Source organism: Coregonus lavaretus (genome assembly GCF_964263955.1).
Source record: "Coregonus lavaretus genome assembly, chromosome: 37".
NCBI lineage: Eukaryota > Metazoa > Chordata > Actinopteri > Salmoniformes > Salmonidae > Coregonus > Coregonus lavaretus.
Window position 1 is genome coordinate 34,302,769 of NC_140024.1, and position 16,113 is coordinate 34,318,881.

A 16,113-nucleotide genomic window follows, 5' to 3' on the forward strand; every position below is an offset into this window, starting at 1 on the left:
ACAACACCATCTCATTAGACTAGTCAACACCAACAACACCATCTCATTAGACTAGACTACACCAACACCACCATCTCATTAGACTAGTCAACACCAACAACACCATCTCATTAGACTAGACTACACCAACAACACCATCATTAGACTAGACTACACCAACAACACCATCTCATTAGACTAGTCAACACCAACAACACCATCTCATTAGACTAGACTACACCAACAACACCATCTCATTAGACTAGACTACACCAACAACACCATATCATTAGACTAGTCAACACCAACAACACCATCTCATTAGACTAGTCAACACCAACAACACCATCTCATTAGACTAGTCAACACCAACAACACCATCTCATTAGACTAGACTACACCAACACCACCATCTCATTAGACTACACCAACAACACCATCTCATTAGACTACACCAACAACACCATCTCATTAGACTAGACTACACCAACAACACCATCTCATTAGACTAGACTACACCAACAACACCATCTCATTAGACTAGACTACACCAACAACACTCTCATTAGACTAGACTACACCAACAACACCATCTCATTAGACTAGACTACACGAACAACACCATCTCATTAGACTAGTCAACACCAACAACACCATCTCATTAGACTAGTCAACACCAACAACACCATCTCATTAGACTAGTCAACACCAACAACACCATCTCATTATACAACACCATCTCATTACACTAGTCAACACCAACAACACCATCTCATTAGACTAGTCAATACCAACAACACCATCTCATTAGACTAGTCAATACCAACAACACCATCTCATTATACTAGTCAACACCAACAACACCATCTCATTAGACTAGACTACACCAACAACACCATCTCATTAGACTAGACTACACCAACAACACCATCTCATTAGACTAGACTACACCAACAACACCATCTCATTAGACTAGACCACACCACAACACCATCTCATTAGACTAGACTACACCAACAACACCATCTCATTAGACTAGACTACACCAACAACACCATCTCATTAAACTAGACTACACCAATAACACCATCTCATTAAACTAGAAAACACCAACAACACCATCTCATTAGACTAGTCAACACCAACACCATCTCATTAGACTAGACTAGTCAACACCAACAACACCATCTCATTAGACTAGCCTAGTCAATACCAACATCTCATTAGACTAGTCAACACCAACAACACCATCTAATTAGTTTAGGGTTGACCCCATTTAGTCGACTGGTCGATTGATATTTATTTAGTTGAGCAGTCAGTCGCAATGTTATTTTTATTTTTACGGCGTACAAGACACCAGTCTGATTGGCGCCTGTCTGAGTGGACTGATCCATTGTGGAGGCCTTGGGGATGGCACAGTCCATCAGTCTAAGACATGTGCTACTGAAATTGTATATGGTTATATTATGTAAGAACAATAGTGCAACACTAATAAAATAACATTTTATAACATGCGCTTTCTCCCCAGTTGGATAGCGGTCGCTGTCTGCGGTTCAGAAACATCAGTACGCTGTTGAATTGCCACCTTTTCCTAGCCCATGTTGCCATGTGCATAATAGCAAAGTTAGCCAGCATGTTGGTGTTGAGAACAATGAGGGGGAGACAGCAGCGGAGTGAGGAGACGAGGAAACAGCCCTTGCCTTAATTGTCTAATCACAAAATGTCGGATACAGCAATTTCACAAATTCAGCTGTTTTTTTAACTTTACGGGATGCTTTGGATCGACGTGTACGACAGCGCGTTCCAGTTCCCGCCAATATCCAGCAACTTCGCACAACCATTGAAGAGGAGTGGCAGGGGATGTAGCTCAGTTGGTAGAGCATGGCGTTTGCAACGCCAGGGTTGTGGGTTCGATAAAATAATGGATGTGCTAACTGTAAGTCGCTCTGGATAAGAGCGTCTGCTAAATGACTAAAATGTAAATGTAAATGAGTGGGACAACATTCTACAGGCTACAATCAACAGCCTGATCAACTATGCGAAGGAGATGTGTCGCGCTGCATGAGGCAAATGGTGGTCACCAGATACTGACTGGTCCAAGCCCCTACCTCTTTTTTTAAGGTATCTGTGACCAACAGATGCATATCTGTATTCCCAGTCATGTGAAATCCATAGATTAGGGCGTAATGAATCTATTTCAATATACTGATTTGCTTATATGAACTGTAACTCAGTAAAATCTTTGAAATTGTTGCATGTTGCGTTTATATTTTTGTTCAGTATGCTTATTTATTTAGTGTTGTTTACACTGTTCCAAACGGCCAGAAACATTATATTGTAATCCAACAGCACGTTTGTCACGATATGCAAACAGCTCTCGCTCCTATACGCTTTTTTCTTGATCTCCTTATTGTTGTTATTATTGCTATTATTATGATCATCATTATAATAATAAATAATGTCGTTATCATTAGTAGGCTTGGTATAGCAGCCGTGTATAACCACCATCGAGCTGTAGGCCTAAGAGCTCATCCTGTTTAGCTGTCTTCATACTGTAATTTACTGAGGCCTATATGTCAATATATAGGCTACTGCATTAATCAAAGCATTCATTCGTTCATGTCGTCACACAGCATACGAGTCATTCATGATTTGAAAACGCAATCAAGCATTTTAAAAGTTTTTAAATGAAATAACAAAATAATGAATAAAATAGCCTAAACTATAAATAAACTGTAACGAAATGCACGCGACTGTTTTTAGTCTTCGCTGTAATGAAGGCTCTACAAAAAAGGTACATTCATAATGTATTTTGTGTTGTTTACACTGTTCCAAACGGTCAGAAATAAATTATATTGTAATCTAACAGCACCTGTTTGGAACACATAATATGCATGCAGCGCTTGCTCCTTACGTTTCTTCTTTTTCTTGATCACATTTCTTCCACACATCTGACTTCCCCTTTCCCTCCTGAGTAACCAGTAAACATTCCCCTTTTCCCCTCCTGAGTAACCAGTAAACATTCCCCCAGTTTCCAGTTTCTTTTTCACGTCCTCCGCATTCATTTTTGCGGTCACGTGTGTTACGGTGTTCAGATCTGGTTATAACCAATTTATTGATGTGATTATGATATGCTATTGGTCAGGCCTCATTGGTTACGTTCATGCGATGCATACACGTGTCAAGTGAAAAGAGCAAGTGTTGAGGGAATGGGGAATGTTTTTCCTAAACAAATGAAGGATTTTGCTAACAGAACTTTTCAGTCGGAAATGGCTGTAATTATGTTGCAGCTTCAGCAACATGGACAGCGTGATAAACACGGCTGATGTTCTGTGGTGGTCGCTGCATCATGGGGGGAGAGAGAAGCAACGGGTGCTAGTCACAGTCACTCGCTGTCATTTTTTTTTTAACACAGCAAGTCTGAGCCTGGACCGGGACAATCAAATCAATTGCGGTCCAGGCTCCCTCTAGACTAATTTGTGTCTTAGTTATTTAATCAAACAGTTCGCTTAAAGCTTCAGACAAGTTCAGTGCATATAGTTGATTTGATTAAAACACATAGGGTGTGTCTATATATGGAAAAATACACGTTATAAAATTTAGACCAATCAATTGGTAGAAAAGAACAGACGACTCTAGGTCGACCAATATATCTCATTTTTTTTTCCGGGGACAGCCCTTCATTAGCTAAACAAGTCAACACCAACAACACCATCTCATTAGACTAGACAACACCAACAACACCATCTCATTAGACTAGACAACACCAACTCATTAGACTAGACACCAACAACACCATCTCATTAGACTAGACAACACCAACAACCCCATCTCATTAGACTAGACAACACCAACTCATTAGACTAGACACCAACAACACCATCTCATTAGACTAGACCACACCAACAACCCCATCTCATTAGACTAGACAACACCAACAACCCCATCTCATTAGACTAGACAACACCAACAACACCAACAACACCATCTCATTAGACTAGACAACACCAACAACCCCATCTCATTAGACTAGACAATACCAACAACCCCATCTCATTAGACTAGACACCAACAACACCATCTCATTAGACAACACCATCTCATTAGACTAGACACCAACAACAACATCTCATTAGACTAGACAACACCAACAACCCCATCTCATTAGACTAGACAACACCAACAACCCCATCTCATTAGACTAGACTACACCAACAACAACATCTCATTAGACTAGACAACAACAACAACCCCATCTCATTAGACTAGACAACACCATCTCATTAGACTAGACAACACCATCTCATTAGACTAGACAACACCATCTCATTAGACTAGACAACACCATCTCATTAGACTAGACAACACCAACAACCCCATCTCATTAGACTAGACAACAACATCTCAATAGCCTAGACAACACCAACAACAACATCTCATTAGACTAGACAACAACATCTCATTAGACTAGACTACACCAACAACACCATCTCATTAGACTAGACTACACCAACAACACTATCTCATTAGACTAGACAACAACAACCCCATCTCATTAGACTAGACAACAACATCTCAATAGCCTAGACAACACCAACAACAACATCTCATTAGACTAGACAACAACATCTCATTAGACTAGACTACACCAACAACACCATCTCATTAGACTAGACTACACCAACAACACTATCTCATTAGACTAGTCAACACCAACAACACCATCTCATTAGACTAGACAACACCATCTCATTAGACTAGACAACAACATCTCATTAGACTAGACTACACCAACAACACCATCTCATTAGACTAGACAGTACCAACAACACCTTCTCATTAGACTAATCAACACCAACAACACCATACTAGACTAGACCATACTAGACCAGACCATACTAGACCAGACCAGACCATACTAGACCAGACCATACTAGACCAGACCATACTAGACCAGACCATACTAGACCAGACCATACTAGACCAGACCATACTAGACCAGACCATACTAGACCAGACCATACTAGACCAGACCATACTAGACCAGTCCATACTAGACCAGACCATACTAGACCAGACCAGACCAGACCATACTAGACCAGACCATACTAGACCAGACCAGACCAGACCATACTAGACCAGACCATACTAGACCAGTCCATACTAGACCAGACCATACTAGACCAGACCATACTAGACCAGACCATACTAGACCAGACCATACTACACTGGCGGTTGTCTTGAATGCGGCCTGCCTTGCTCTAGAGGTTACCGTTCAGTTGACCGGTGGCTTGGTATTGGTTGGTATTACAGCCGTTCAGTTGACCGGTGGCTTGGTATTGGTTGGTATTACAGTCGTGTAACTTTACCTCGCCGTTGCTCTCGCGGCCGAAGTACATGTCGGAAGAGATGGCCTTTGCGTTGGCAAACTTCTGCCTGGCCTCGCTCGTCTCGGCCACAGGCGCCGCAGCCTCCGCCTTTCGCCGACTGGGCCGTTCTCCGATAGGCTGAATGCTGGAGATGGTCACCTCCTCTTTAGGCTCCTCCTTCTCCAGAGCCCAGGAGGAGGTGAAGGAGGCCACGCCCCCCTCAGAGTCCCACCGTGAGCCGAAGCCGTCGCCTGCCGTGAACGGGTTGTCCTTGTACCTGTCCCAACAAAACACACACAGGCAGGGAGATATCCAATGTTGTTGGTCAGGCAGGGAGATATCCAATGTTGTTGGTCAGGTAGGGATACACAAGGACACATTCACAATGGATTGGATCTGAGGAAACCGAGGTAGACAAAGGGATGTATTACCTATTCCAAATCTACCCCTAACCCACAGACCCAAGGCTCTACCCCTAACCCACAGACCCAAGGCTCTACCCCTAACCCACAGACCCAAGGCTCTACCCCTAACCCACAGACCCATGGCTCTACCCCTAACCCACAGACCCATGGCTCTACCCCTAACCCACAGACCCATGGCTCTACCCCTAACCCACAGACCCATGGCTCTACCCCTAACCCACAGACCCAAGGCTCTACCCCTAACCCACAGACCCAAGGCTCTACCCCTAACCCACAGACCCAAGGCTCTACCCCTAACCCACAGACCCAAGGCTCTACCCCTAACCCACAGACCCAAGGCTCTACCCCTAACCCACAGACCCAAGGCTCTACCCCTAACCCACAGACCCAAGGCTCTACCCCTAACCCACAGACCCAAGGCTCAACCCCTAACCCACAGACCCAAGGCTCTTGGATAGATATGAAAGGATTAGATAGATGTGTTAGCAAGAAGAAGACAATTCTATCTAGCCTATCTGAGGGCAAGTTGGAGCCATTACCACATTGTTAATACCAATCCAATCCTTTCAGCTGTACACAACAACCCCAGTACCTGGGAGGTAGCTAGCTAGGGGTTGGAAGTCCATTTGGAATTGGACAGAAACCCGTTTTTACACTACTCCTCCTTAGGAGAAGACATTCTGATCTGTCTGGGGTCCGTACTTAGGGGGTCCGGAGGAGAAGCCCGGCTCATCGAACATGTCCAGTTTGGAGCGAGGCGAGGACTTGGCCCCCACGGGCGTCTCCTGCTCAATCACCTGCATCTCTGACATCACCGAGTGAGATATGGTGCTGGAATACACAGAATACACACACACTTAGTCATGTCCACACACACAATAATGTGCTGCAACACAATCTACATACACACACAGACACCGTAAACACACAAACGCCACTGAAGTTAAAGCCACACTCTGTAAGATGGGTATCTCATCAAAGAGTGTGCCACCAACCAAAAGCGTAAACAATTAAAGGGACACTTCGGGATTTTGGACATGAGGGATGGACTCGTGGATACCATTTTTATGTCTCTACGTGCAGTTTGAAGGAAGTTGCTAACTAGCATGCTAGTAGATATCCATATATTTCCAGTCATTGCGCTAACGCTAGTTAGCATTGGATCACAAAACTACCTCTAACTTCCTTCATACTGAACGCAGAGACATAAAAATGGTCTCCACGAGTTCATCTGACTCTGGGGACGTAGATAAAGGACCTCATTGCCAACATCCCGAAGTATCCCTTTTAAGCAAATGCAATAGCCTACATTAGCACAAGCAAACAGGCAGCACTTGATTGCTATTTGTAGTGCTCAAGGAATGCTTATTCCATGAGAGAAACATTACTGTTCTTTGAAAATATCATTTGAATACGGCTAATTTTATTACCTGCGGTTGCCGAAGCCCATGCCCAGCCTCTCAGCCTGCTCTCTCTTCTTACCCTCCATGTTCTGCATCTTCCTGTCTTCCATCTTCCTGTCAATCTCCAGCTCCTTGTAGGCCAGGCGCATGGAGGCCACACTGCAAAAAGAGAGACATTTGTGAATTGTACTACATTCATTTGCAACAATTTTGCCTGTTTGGAACTTTAGGAAATTAAGCTTCTCCTCCCAACCGTACTGTTCTCCTCATAAAGTGATTACTAACTTTACCTTCTTCGTGTATAAAATGTATTAAGACGATGATTTTATTTTTTCACGGTTAGAGTCCATAATTGTCGGTTACACGATAACACAATTATTGCGCTAGCCCTAATGCTGACGTGATGTCACTACTTGCTGTACTCAAGGAAACCTTCTATTCACTTTTTTTTTTGTATGCAAAAGTATGCTGCATTATTTGCAGCAGGATTTATTCTACCTCTGAACAGTCTGACCACGAGAAGACAGCAAATCTGAATTTAGCGTAAACACTCAGCAGCATGAAGGGCAGCGTGTGGGGCGGAGGCGTTTCCTTGCTCTCCGACGGTCACACCGTGGTTCACTCACATGGACTCCTCTGCATGTTTGTTAGCCTCAGCTGCTTGCTCCTCCCTCAGCTTCTCAGCTACCTGGGCCTGTTTCTCCACCTCCGAGAAGCTCTTGCTGCTCACCTTCTGCGCCCCCAGGCCCTTCTTAGCACCCAGCTGGAGGGAGAGAGGAACACAGAGGAGATGGTTACACACAGCTGGGGACGGAGAGGAACTGACTGCCGCCCCCAGTGGACAAGTGGTAGTATTACATTCATGGTTTGATCAATGCACTCAAATCAAATAAAATTGTATTGGTCACATACACGTGTTTAGGGGGTTGGTGGTGGTTCTGATTTGGGACATTAGTTTTTCTGGTCAACGTGACTTATCCAGGAACAACACTGAGCCCTAACGACATGACAGAACTAGGGCCCCAAGTGTTTCCTAGTCGGGTCACGTGGAACACGCAAAACCCTGCCCCTCATGCAGAGCAACCTGTCTGAGTGCTGAAGGGGGGAGGAACTTACCCCTTTCTTAGTAGTGGTGGGCTTCTTTTTCCCAATGATGGACTGCTTCACATCTGTAACACAAAGCTCATCATCAGAACACTGGTGGACACCGACAGGCCAGAGACTCCCGATTAGTAAATCGCTCTGCACAACTTCGAAAAAAGGAACGCAAGTCGCACACACACCAGTGTTTCCCCTACAAATGCATAGGCGGGCCCCATACATGTGAATGCACAAACTGTTGTACGTTTCCCCCTCTATTAAAAAAAGGTGCAAACATTTAGCAGACGCTATACAAAAGAACATGTCAACACACTCAGATGAGAAATAGTTTTCCAACAGTCCTTTGATCCCATCAAAGCAGTTTCAAGACAAACTTTGCCATGTGCTGCAGCCAGCAGTGTTATAGCATTGCAGCTGAAGGACAGCACCATTGTCATATATATGACAGAAAGAGTTTCATTTGGTTACGTTATTCTAAAGTCATGGGACATACAGTTCCTATAATAAGTATTCACCCCTTTGGACTTCCACATTTTGTTACAAAGTAGGACTGAAATGATCCGCACAAAACCATTGATCCATACCAAATACTCCATGTCAAACTGAAAATACAATTATATAAACGTTCACAAATTAAGAAAAATGAATTAACTCAAATATCTTGAATGTATAGATATAGGCGAGCTTAAATTAGTTCAGCAGAACACACAATAAGTTGCACGGCCTCAGTGTGTGACATCATAGGGGTTAACGTGATTTGAATGACCCTTTCTTGGTTCCCCAAACATACAACCTCTGTAAGGTCAGACACATTTCAGTTGAATGCATTCAGTTGTACAACTGACCAGGTATCCCCCTTTCCCTTTCCCTTTCCCTCAGTGAAGTAGTGCATTTCAAGCAGATTCAACCAACAACCAGGGAGCTTTTCAAATGCCTCATAAAGAAGGGCAGCGATTGGTAGATGGGTTCAAAAAAAATAAAAAAAATGACACTGAATATCCCTTTAAGCATGGTCAAGTTATTCATTAGGCTTTGGCTGGTGTATCAAACCACCCAGACGTCCTTCCTAACTGAGCTGCCGGACGGGAAGGAAACCGTGCGGTGATGTCATCACGAGTCCTACGGTGACTTTAAAACAGCTACAGGGTTTTAATGGCTGTGATGGGACAACACTAAGGATGGCTCCACAACATTGTAGTCACTGCACAATACCGATGTAAATGACAGTCAAAAGAAGGAAGCCTGTACAGAATTATATCCCCCACTTTGGCATGACAGTATTTTGTGTAGATCAGTGACAAAATAAAAAAACAAATTAAATCAATTTTAACCCCACTTTGTAACACAATAAAACATGAAGAAGTCCAAGGGGAGTGAAAAACGTTTGATAGGCACCAAGCCTGCTAGATCTGCCACCGAGGATACATGTTGAATAGGGGTTGTCTGACTGTTGTATTAATGTTAGGAGACTGGAAGAAAGGTTTAGCAGTTATACATTGTAGTTAGAGCTGGGAGGGAAGGGCTTAAGCTTGCGTGTCACAATCGGATGAAGTGTCAAGTCAAGCACAGAACCAGCCATGCTTCCTGAAAATCTGGCCAGCCAATGGGCTAACGGCAGCTTTTAAAAAAAGGCGTTCCAATCACCTTTGGGTAGCTGTGGTTGATCTGATGACAAACGCATCGAGTCCTCTACGGACAAAGCAGACACAGGTGTTACTGAGGGCTCCACAGTCACATGGGAAAACCTCCAGTGACTGTGTTATAGGATTCGCTACACATGCATGTGAGGGTTAGGGACAATTTGGTGCGTGGGCCAAACGTCTAAATCAGGGGGGGGTCTCCAATTCTGGGAAGAGCCAACAGGGGGGGGGGGGGGTTACTGTGGATGTTGAGGTCTGTAAATGGCTACAGTCCCAATGTTACCATCACCTACTCCTTGTTTTTAAGGTCAGCAAAGATGCGTGGAGGGGTGAGGGGAGGAGCTGTTGTCATGTGAAAGGGGGCAGAGGAGGAACAGGACGCTGGCTGTGGACTTACCTATAGTGACTTTGGGAGATGGCTCAGTGCTCAGTCCCTCAATGCTTGGTCCTTCCTCCTGCTCTGAGAACGGCAAATACAATCACAGATCAACTGTCTAGTTCAAAAACAGAAATGTATGGGAAAGCTCCAGACGAAAGGATAGGAGAGGGGGGACTGTGTGTGTGTGTGTGTGTGTGTGTGTGTGTGTGTGTGTGTGTGTGTGTGTGTGACAGACTCACGAGTGCTGGCGGTGTGGGGGGCTTTGGGTGTGTCCTCCAATAGTTGAGGGTTGAGGGCTCCATTGTGTTCTGTCATGGAAGGAGCCGTCATGTCCCAGCTGTTTAAAGGCTGCAAATACACCAATTCATTCACATTAAATAACACACACACACACACACACACACAGAACCACACGCACACACAACCAACACTACCGCACACACAGAATGAACACAGAACACTTGTGTGGTTAGTGTGATTTGAACAGTAGACCTCAGGCCTACCTGAGTATGCTCGGCAAAGAAGTCTGTCTGTCTCTTCTCTGGGGCTGCAGGCTGGCTGCTCACACTGGGTGAGTCAATCCACAGCTGAGAGAGAAACAGGAAGGGTTTTACGGACGGCATTCACACAGCCAACTGACATTTTCTCCTGAGGTGCTGACCTGCTGCACTCTCTACAACCACTGTGATTAGTATTTGACCCTGCTGGTCATCTATGAACGTTTAAACATCTTGTAGAACGCTCTGGCCTTAATGGCCATGTACTCATATAATCTCCACCCGGCACAGCCAGAAGAGGACTGGCCACCCCTCAGAGCCTGGTTTCTTCCTAGGTTCCTACCTTTCTAGGGAGTTTTTCCTAGCCACTGTGCATCTACATTTGCATTGCTTGCTGTTTTAGGCTGGGTTTCTGTATAAGCACTTCTTGACATCTGCTGATGCAAAAAGGGCTTTATAAATACATTTGATTTAGATCAAATCAACCTCTGGCCTCTATATATAAATCATATGTCTATACCCAATAGATTTAGGAAAGGAATATTCTGGTCATGTGGGCCGTATTGATGTCCCATTTTAAATCTAGCTCAGCTCTATCACACCTGCTTAAAGAGTTTGGCCCAAACTGAAGACCATAGTTGATGATTTGAAACTAGTGAGTTAAAATATGAAACACCTCAACACACTCACAGCGCATTACCGATCTGAATTGGTATCCGCAAAAAGCCTTGTGTGGACCTTGAAGTGTATCGGCAAGCAGCTGCACCGATAAGAACAGATATGGTGTTTGTGGGTAATTATGTATCGTGTGGTCTATCCACAAGACATGACTTAATGCTGCTGGTGACATCACACGTGGAGTTTGCCCACTCGCTAGTGACTCAACAGGCCAACGTGTAGCTGATATGGGGGTCTGTGAGAGGGACGAGAGAGGGGGAGTTCGTTGCCTTCTCAGTGGAGGAATAATATCAGTAGGAATATATAGACCTATATAGAGAACCATAAGACCTAATAATAATATCAGTAGGAATATATAGGTCTATATAGAGAACCATAAGACATAATAATATCAGTAGGAATATATAGACCTATATAGAGAACCATAAGACATAATAATATCAGTAGGAATATATAGGTCTATATAGAGAACCATAAGACATAATAATATCAGTAGGAATATATAGACCTATATAGAGAACCATAAGACATAATAATATCAACAGGAATTTAAACAACTCAATAAAAATTGTGTAATTCCAAAAGCTCAATTTTCAGTGGTATAGTGGTCACAACCTCAACTTGGGAGTAGGGATATCACTGTGAGCCTAGTTTATGGGTTGTTACATGCATACATGCTACATAAGGTACGGTACGTTTGGTTGACCGTTGGAAGCTGCGCTCACAGCCCATACTTACGTCGGACCCATATTTAGACAGTGCCGTGTTGGCTTGCTGTCGGATCTTCTCTCGGTACATCTGTGCCGCGCGGCTGTTGTACTTGGCGGTGGTGTCATTGGTGGAGCAGCCGTGCTGGCGGAAGAAGGCCGTCTTCACCAGGAGGAGACGGACAAGAGGGGAGAGAGTCAGATGCAGAGCAGGTCCTGTTTAAAGTTGTGCGTTGCTCAACGTCTATGTATAACGGACGTTTATTATTTTTTTGAACGTACCGCGTTGGCATTGCCTCCGACCTGCATACATCTCAGCTGAAACCAGTTCCAGTTGGAGTCGAGCTCAGTGGATCTGTGGTGAAGAAAAAAACATGGGGATTGTATCAAACGTTCTCCTCGACAATAAGCGTATGGCACGGCACACCTCTTCACTGACAGTAAAACTATGCGATTGTCGAGTCATGAGGTGTGTGTGTGTGTGTGTGTGACAGACAACTAAGCTACCTGATAAAGCTGAGGTGCACTCCTAGAGAGCGATGAATGCCAGAGCAGTCGATACACAGAAACACTCCATACGGTATACTGGCCCAGCTGGGGTTCTTTGCAGCACAGTCAAAGCATGCCTGCACAGAAACAAACACACAATCCACTGCCTGGTTAGCGAGCGAGCTATCTACAGAAGACATGTCTGGATGTGGTCTTAAACAGGGAAGACAACAAGCTGTGTAGTTACAGCCATGGGACGCACATATACTCACTCATACATTAACCCTAAAAGCCCTGTTCATTGTCTCCTGACTAAACTCGAGGGTTATTTGCTCAAGATCTCAGGTTCTACATATGATCGCAGCCTCCAGGATTGGATGTTCATGAATAGCTTTCCTGCTTTTTTTTTTACTTCGCTGTCAGTGAATGCATAGCTAACATAAAAATGGCAGTGAGCGCGTCTCGATAATACAAAGTGGTTCACGGAGAAAAGGAAGACATTTTGGACTATTGAGATGCACCCAATCAGAGAGGAAGAGGCGACGCGAGAGGGGAAACTGCTTGAGACATCTGTGGCATTGTGTTGTGTGACAAAACTGCACATTTAAGAGTGGCCTTTTATTGTCCCCAGCACAAGGTGCACCTGTGTAATGATCATGCTGTTTAATCAGCTTCTTGATATGCCACACCTGTCAGGTGGATGGATTATCTCAGCAAAGGAGAAATGTTCACCAATATGGATGTAAACAAATGTGTGCACAACATTTTAGAGAAGCTTTTTGTGCATATGGAAAATGTCTGGGATGTTCTATTTCCACTCATGAAACCAACACTTTACATGTTGCGTTCATATTTTTTTGTTCAGTGTAGGTTATTTTCAGAGGTAAACTGGTTCTGGCAGCCAAAACAGCAAAATACTCTAAACGGGAATTGACTCAATTGCGATACGGTTCTAGAAACAAAGCCCTTTACGTTCATATCACATCAAAATATTTGCACAAATGCAAAATATACACTTTTAAACGGCTTCATTCGCAGCCGACATTTTTTTAGTTACAACACGTTTGTGGCGGCCTTCTTCATTACACACGAACTGTGTTAGATAGCTAATTAGCACAGGTGTTCAGTCTTCCGTAAACACGCGCTGTAACATGGAAATATGGCCGTGTGGGGAGACTAACCCTATAGAAAGGTATAAAGGGTCCTTTACATTTTTTGAAAATGTTTTCTCGCTGATATGAAAGTCCGGTTCTTTAGATTTCCAAGACCGTAGCGCAAGTGATGCGTGTTCAAGTTCAGACCGAGCTATTATAATTCCCCTGGGAAGAAGATGCGGAGAAAGTAGTTCGCGTCTATGGATGGGGTAGTCGACCCCGGGAATTTAGCTTGCTACGTTAAGCTAGGTAACGTTGCATTTTGGATATAACTAATTAGCTAGACATCTAGATAGCAAGCAAAATAACCTGCTGGTATGGCTAACGTTTGCTAGGAATCCAATTACGTTGACTTGGTGTTAGCTAGCTAGACAACCTTTCAGATTGGACACGGCCCTACTCGTTCTGGCTCAAATAAGTCACCAGACTGGCTAACTAGGTTAGCCAAGCAGGGAGAGTCAACGACACAAAGCAGGCGCTAGGCATAGTTATAGTATACGTGGCTGATTTGGAGAGGCAAACTTTGCTATCTAGCCTAGTGAGCTAACGTCAACTTCTTGCTGGCCGTCGTAGCTAACGTTAAGGCCCAGACAGAGACTAGCTTGCTACTGTAGACGGATGGACGTCAGAATTTTTTTTTCTGGTCTACGTTCTACCTCCAATAATGGACCATTACATGCTTATTAAATTAGTGAATGGACAGTAAGTACTTATTCGCGTTACCTTGTTAGTTGGAATAGAACGTAGTCTTTTAAAAATGGTCAACATTTCTGTCTTGTTCGGCTCCGCAGCCATCTTGCTACCTTTCTAGAGGTACGGGTGCCAATGAGGATAAAAAATGCTGGGTTGTTCGCGAAGTTAGACCAGAGGTGATGCTGCGGTCATGTGCCCCTCGTAAAGTCGGAAACAAACAGTTTTGTAAGAGCTTTGATTGTTTAAACTTTTTTTGGTATGCCTATATGTCTTGCCGCAGCTCTACACACTGGCGACCCATTTGGGCCAGTTTGGTGTTCAGTAAGAGGGCAACAGCTGAAACATTCTACACTACAAATTGACATACCTTGGTAGGCTTAGAATGGCCATTAGGTCAAGGTGCATTCCGTCACTCGTTTACATGCTAGTCGGAACTAGAAAAATTTGAAATGTCAAACTTGCTGATTAGTTGAACACGGCACGTGCATAACTACAACTAGTTAGCAAGTCGGAAATGGTCTAGTTCCGACTAACACTTGAACGCGGCATTTTGCGCGCACGGTAGTGCGTCTAGTCCGACCTCAACCCCACTGTTGAAAAACATGGCGGGATTTCGATTAGACTGAACCGGGGTAAACCAGGCTATGGCCTGTCACGTCACCGGGCAAAAACGGTGAGGAAGGTAAGCCCAGCATCACCGGGCCATAATGTCAACAAAACAGCAAGATAAATCATTCAGAAACATAAATCATGTATTTTCTATAAAATATGTTACAACTTTCAAAGTAGTTTTCCTTGGGATACTTTTGCATGTGAAAACACAGAACCTTAACTCATTAGGTACTCCATGTGCTTCACATACCTGACGTTTGATTTCAGCAAACTAATGCTGCTTTCAAGACAACTGGGAACTCAGGGACAAAACGAGCTCCGACTGGGGAAAATTGTTTTGTATTGGTCATCCAACAAGGAATTCCAAGTTCGGAACTCCGGCCTCTTTCTACAGCTCCGATTTTCAGACCTGAAGATCACTGACATCATGATTTGACCTCGTCATTTAATAACGCGCTGTTGCTCCGTGTCATGATTGGGCCTTATGCCGCTTTCAAGGGCTAGTCGGAACTAGGAAACTCAGAAATGTCTGGTTTGCTAACTGGTCGTAGTTATACACGTGCCGCGTTCAACCAGTTAGCAAGTCAGACATTTCCGGGTTTCCTAGTTCTGACTAGCGCGTAAAAGCGGCTTTAAATCGAAGAACCGAGTATCCCTAGAGCGTTTGTGCAGTAAGCTTTGAAGAATTGGACCTTCTTTAAAATAAATATCAAATAAATGTACAAGCCGAAATAATAATTGTCACAAGAATAGGCCTATGCACAGGCTATATATCGATAGCCGAATAAGGCCATGGATTCATCATATTTAAAATAAAAAAGGATGTCTAGCTTTTTAAAATGCATGTAGGTATGTGTAGGTAAGGTCTAAACAAGAGAAAGTCCCCAATAAGATCAGTCTCATTGGCATCCTTTCATTACAAAAAATATATCTATCAATATATATATATATATATATATATATCTCACAGGAGGTTATATGTATGTA

At 43.7% G+C, this 16,113-nt stretch overlaps 1 protein-coding gene across 1 annotated transcript in view; it reads right to left on the reverse strand.

The window, feature by feature from the left end:
* Window positions 1-14,648, reverse strand: part of LOC311111886 (ADP-ribosylation factor GTPase-activating protein 2-like) — a 183,237-nt gene extending 168,589 nt beyond the window's left edge. Inside the window, exons 1-12 of the mRNA XM_084154801.1 lie at window positions 14,545-14,648; window positions 12,686-12,804; window positions 12,461-12,533; window positions 12,210-12,341; window positions 10,800-10,883; window positions 10,536-10,644; window positions 10,315-10,377; window positions 8,293-8,345; window positions 7,803-7,939; window positions 7,204-7,335; window positions 6,476-6,604; window positions 5,264-5,625 (exon numbers count right to left, since the gene is read on the reverse strand). Coding sequence (XP_084010927.1) covers window positions 5,264-5,625; window positions 6,476-6,604; window positions 7,204-7,335; window positions 7,803-7,939; window positions 8,293-8,345; window positions 10,315-10,377; window positions 10,536-10,644; window positions 10,800-10,883; window positions 12,210-12,341; window positions 12,461-12,533; window positions 12,686-12,804; window positions 14,545-14,616 — 1,465 coding nt within the window. The 5' untranslated portion in view covers window positions 14,617-14,648. The remainder of the gene's footprint in view (window positions 1-5,263; window positions 5,626-6,475; window positions 6,605-7,203; window positions 7,336-7,802; window positions 7,940-8,292; window positions 8,346-10,314; window positions 10,378-10,535; window positions 10,645-10,799; window positions 10,884-12,209; window positions 12,342-12,460; window positions 12,534-12,685; window positions 12,805-14,544) is intronic.
* Between the last annotated feature and the right edge of the window lie 1,465 nt (window positions 14,649-16,113).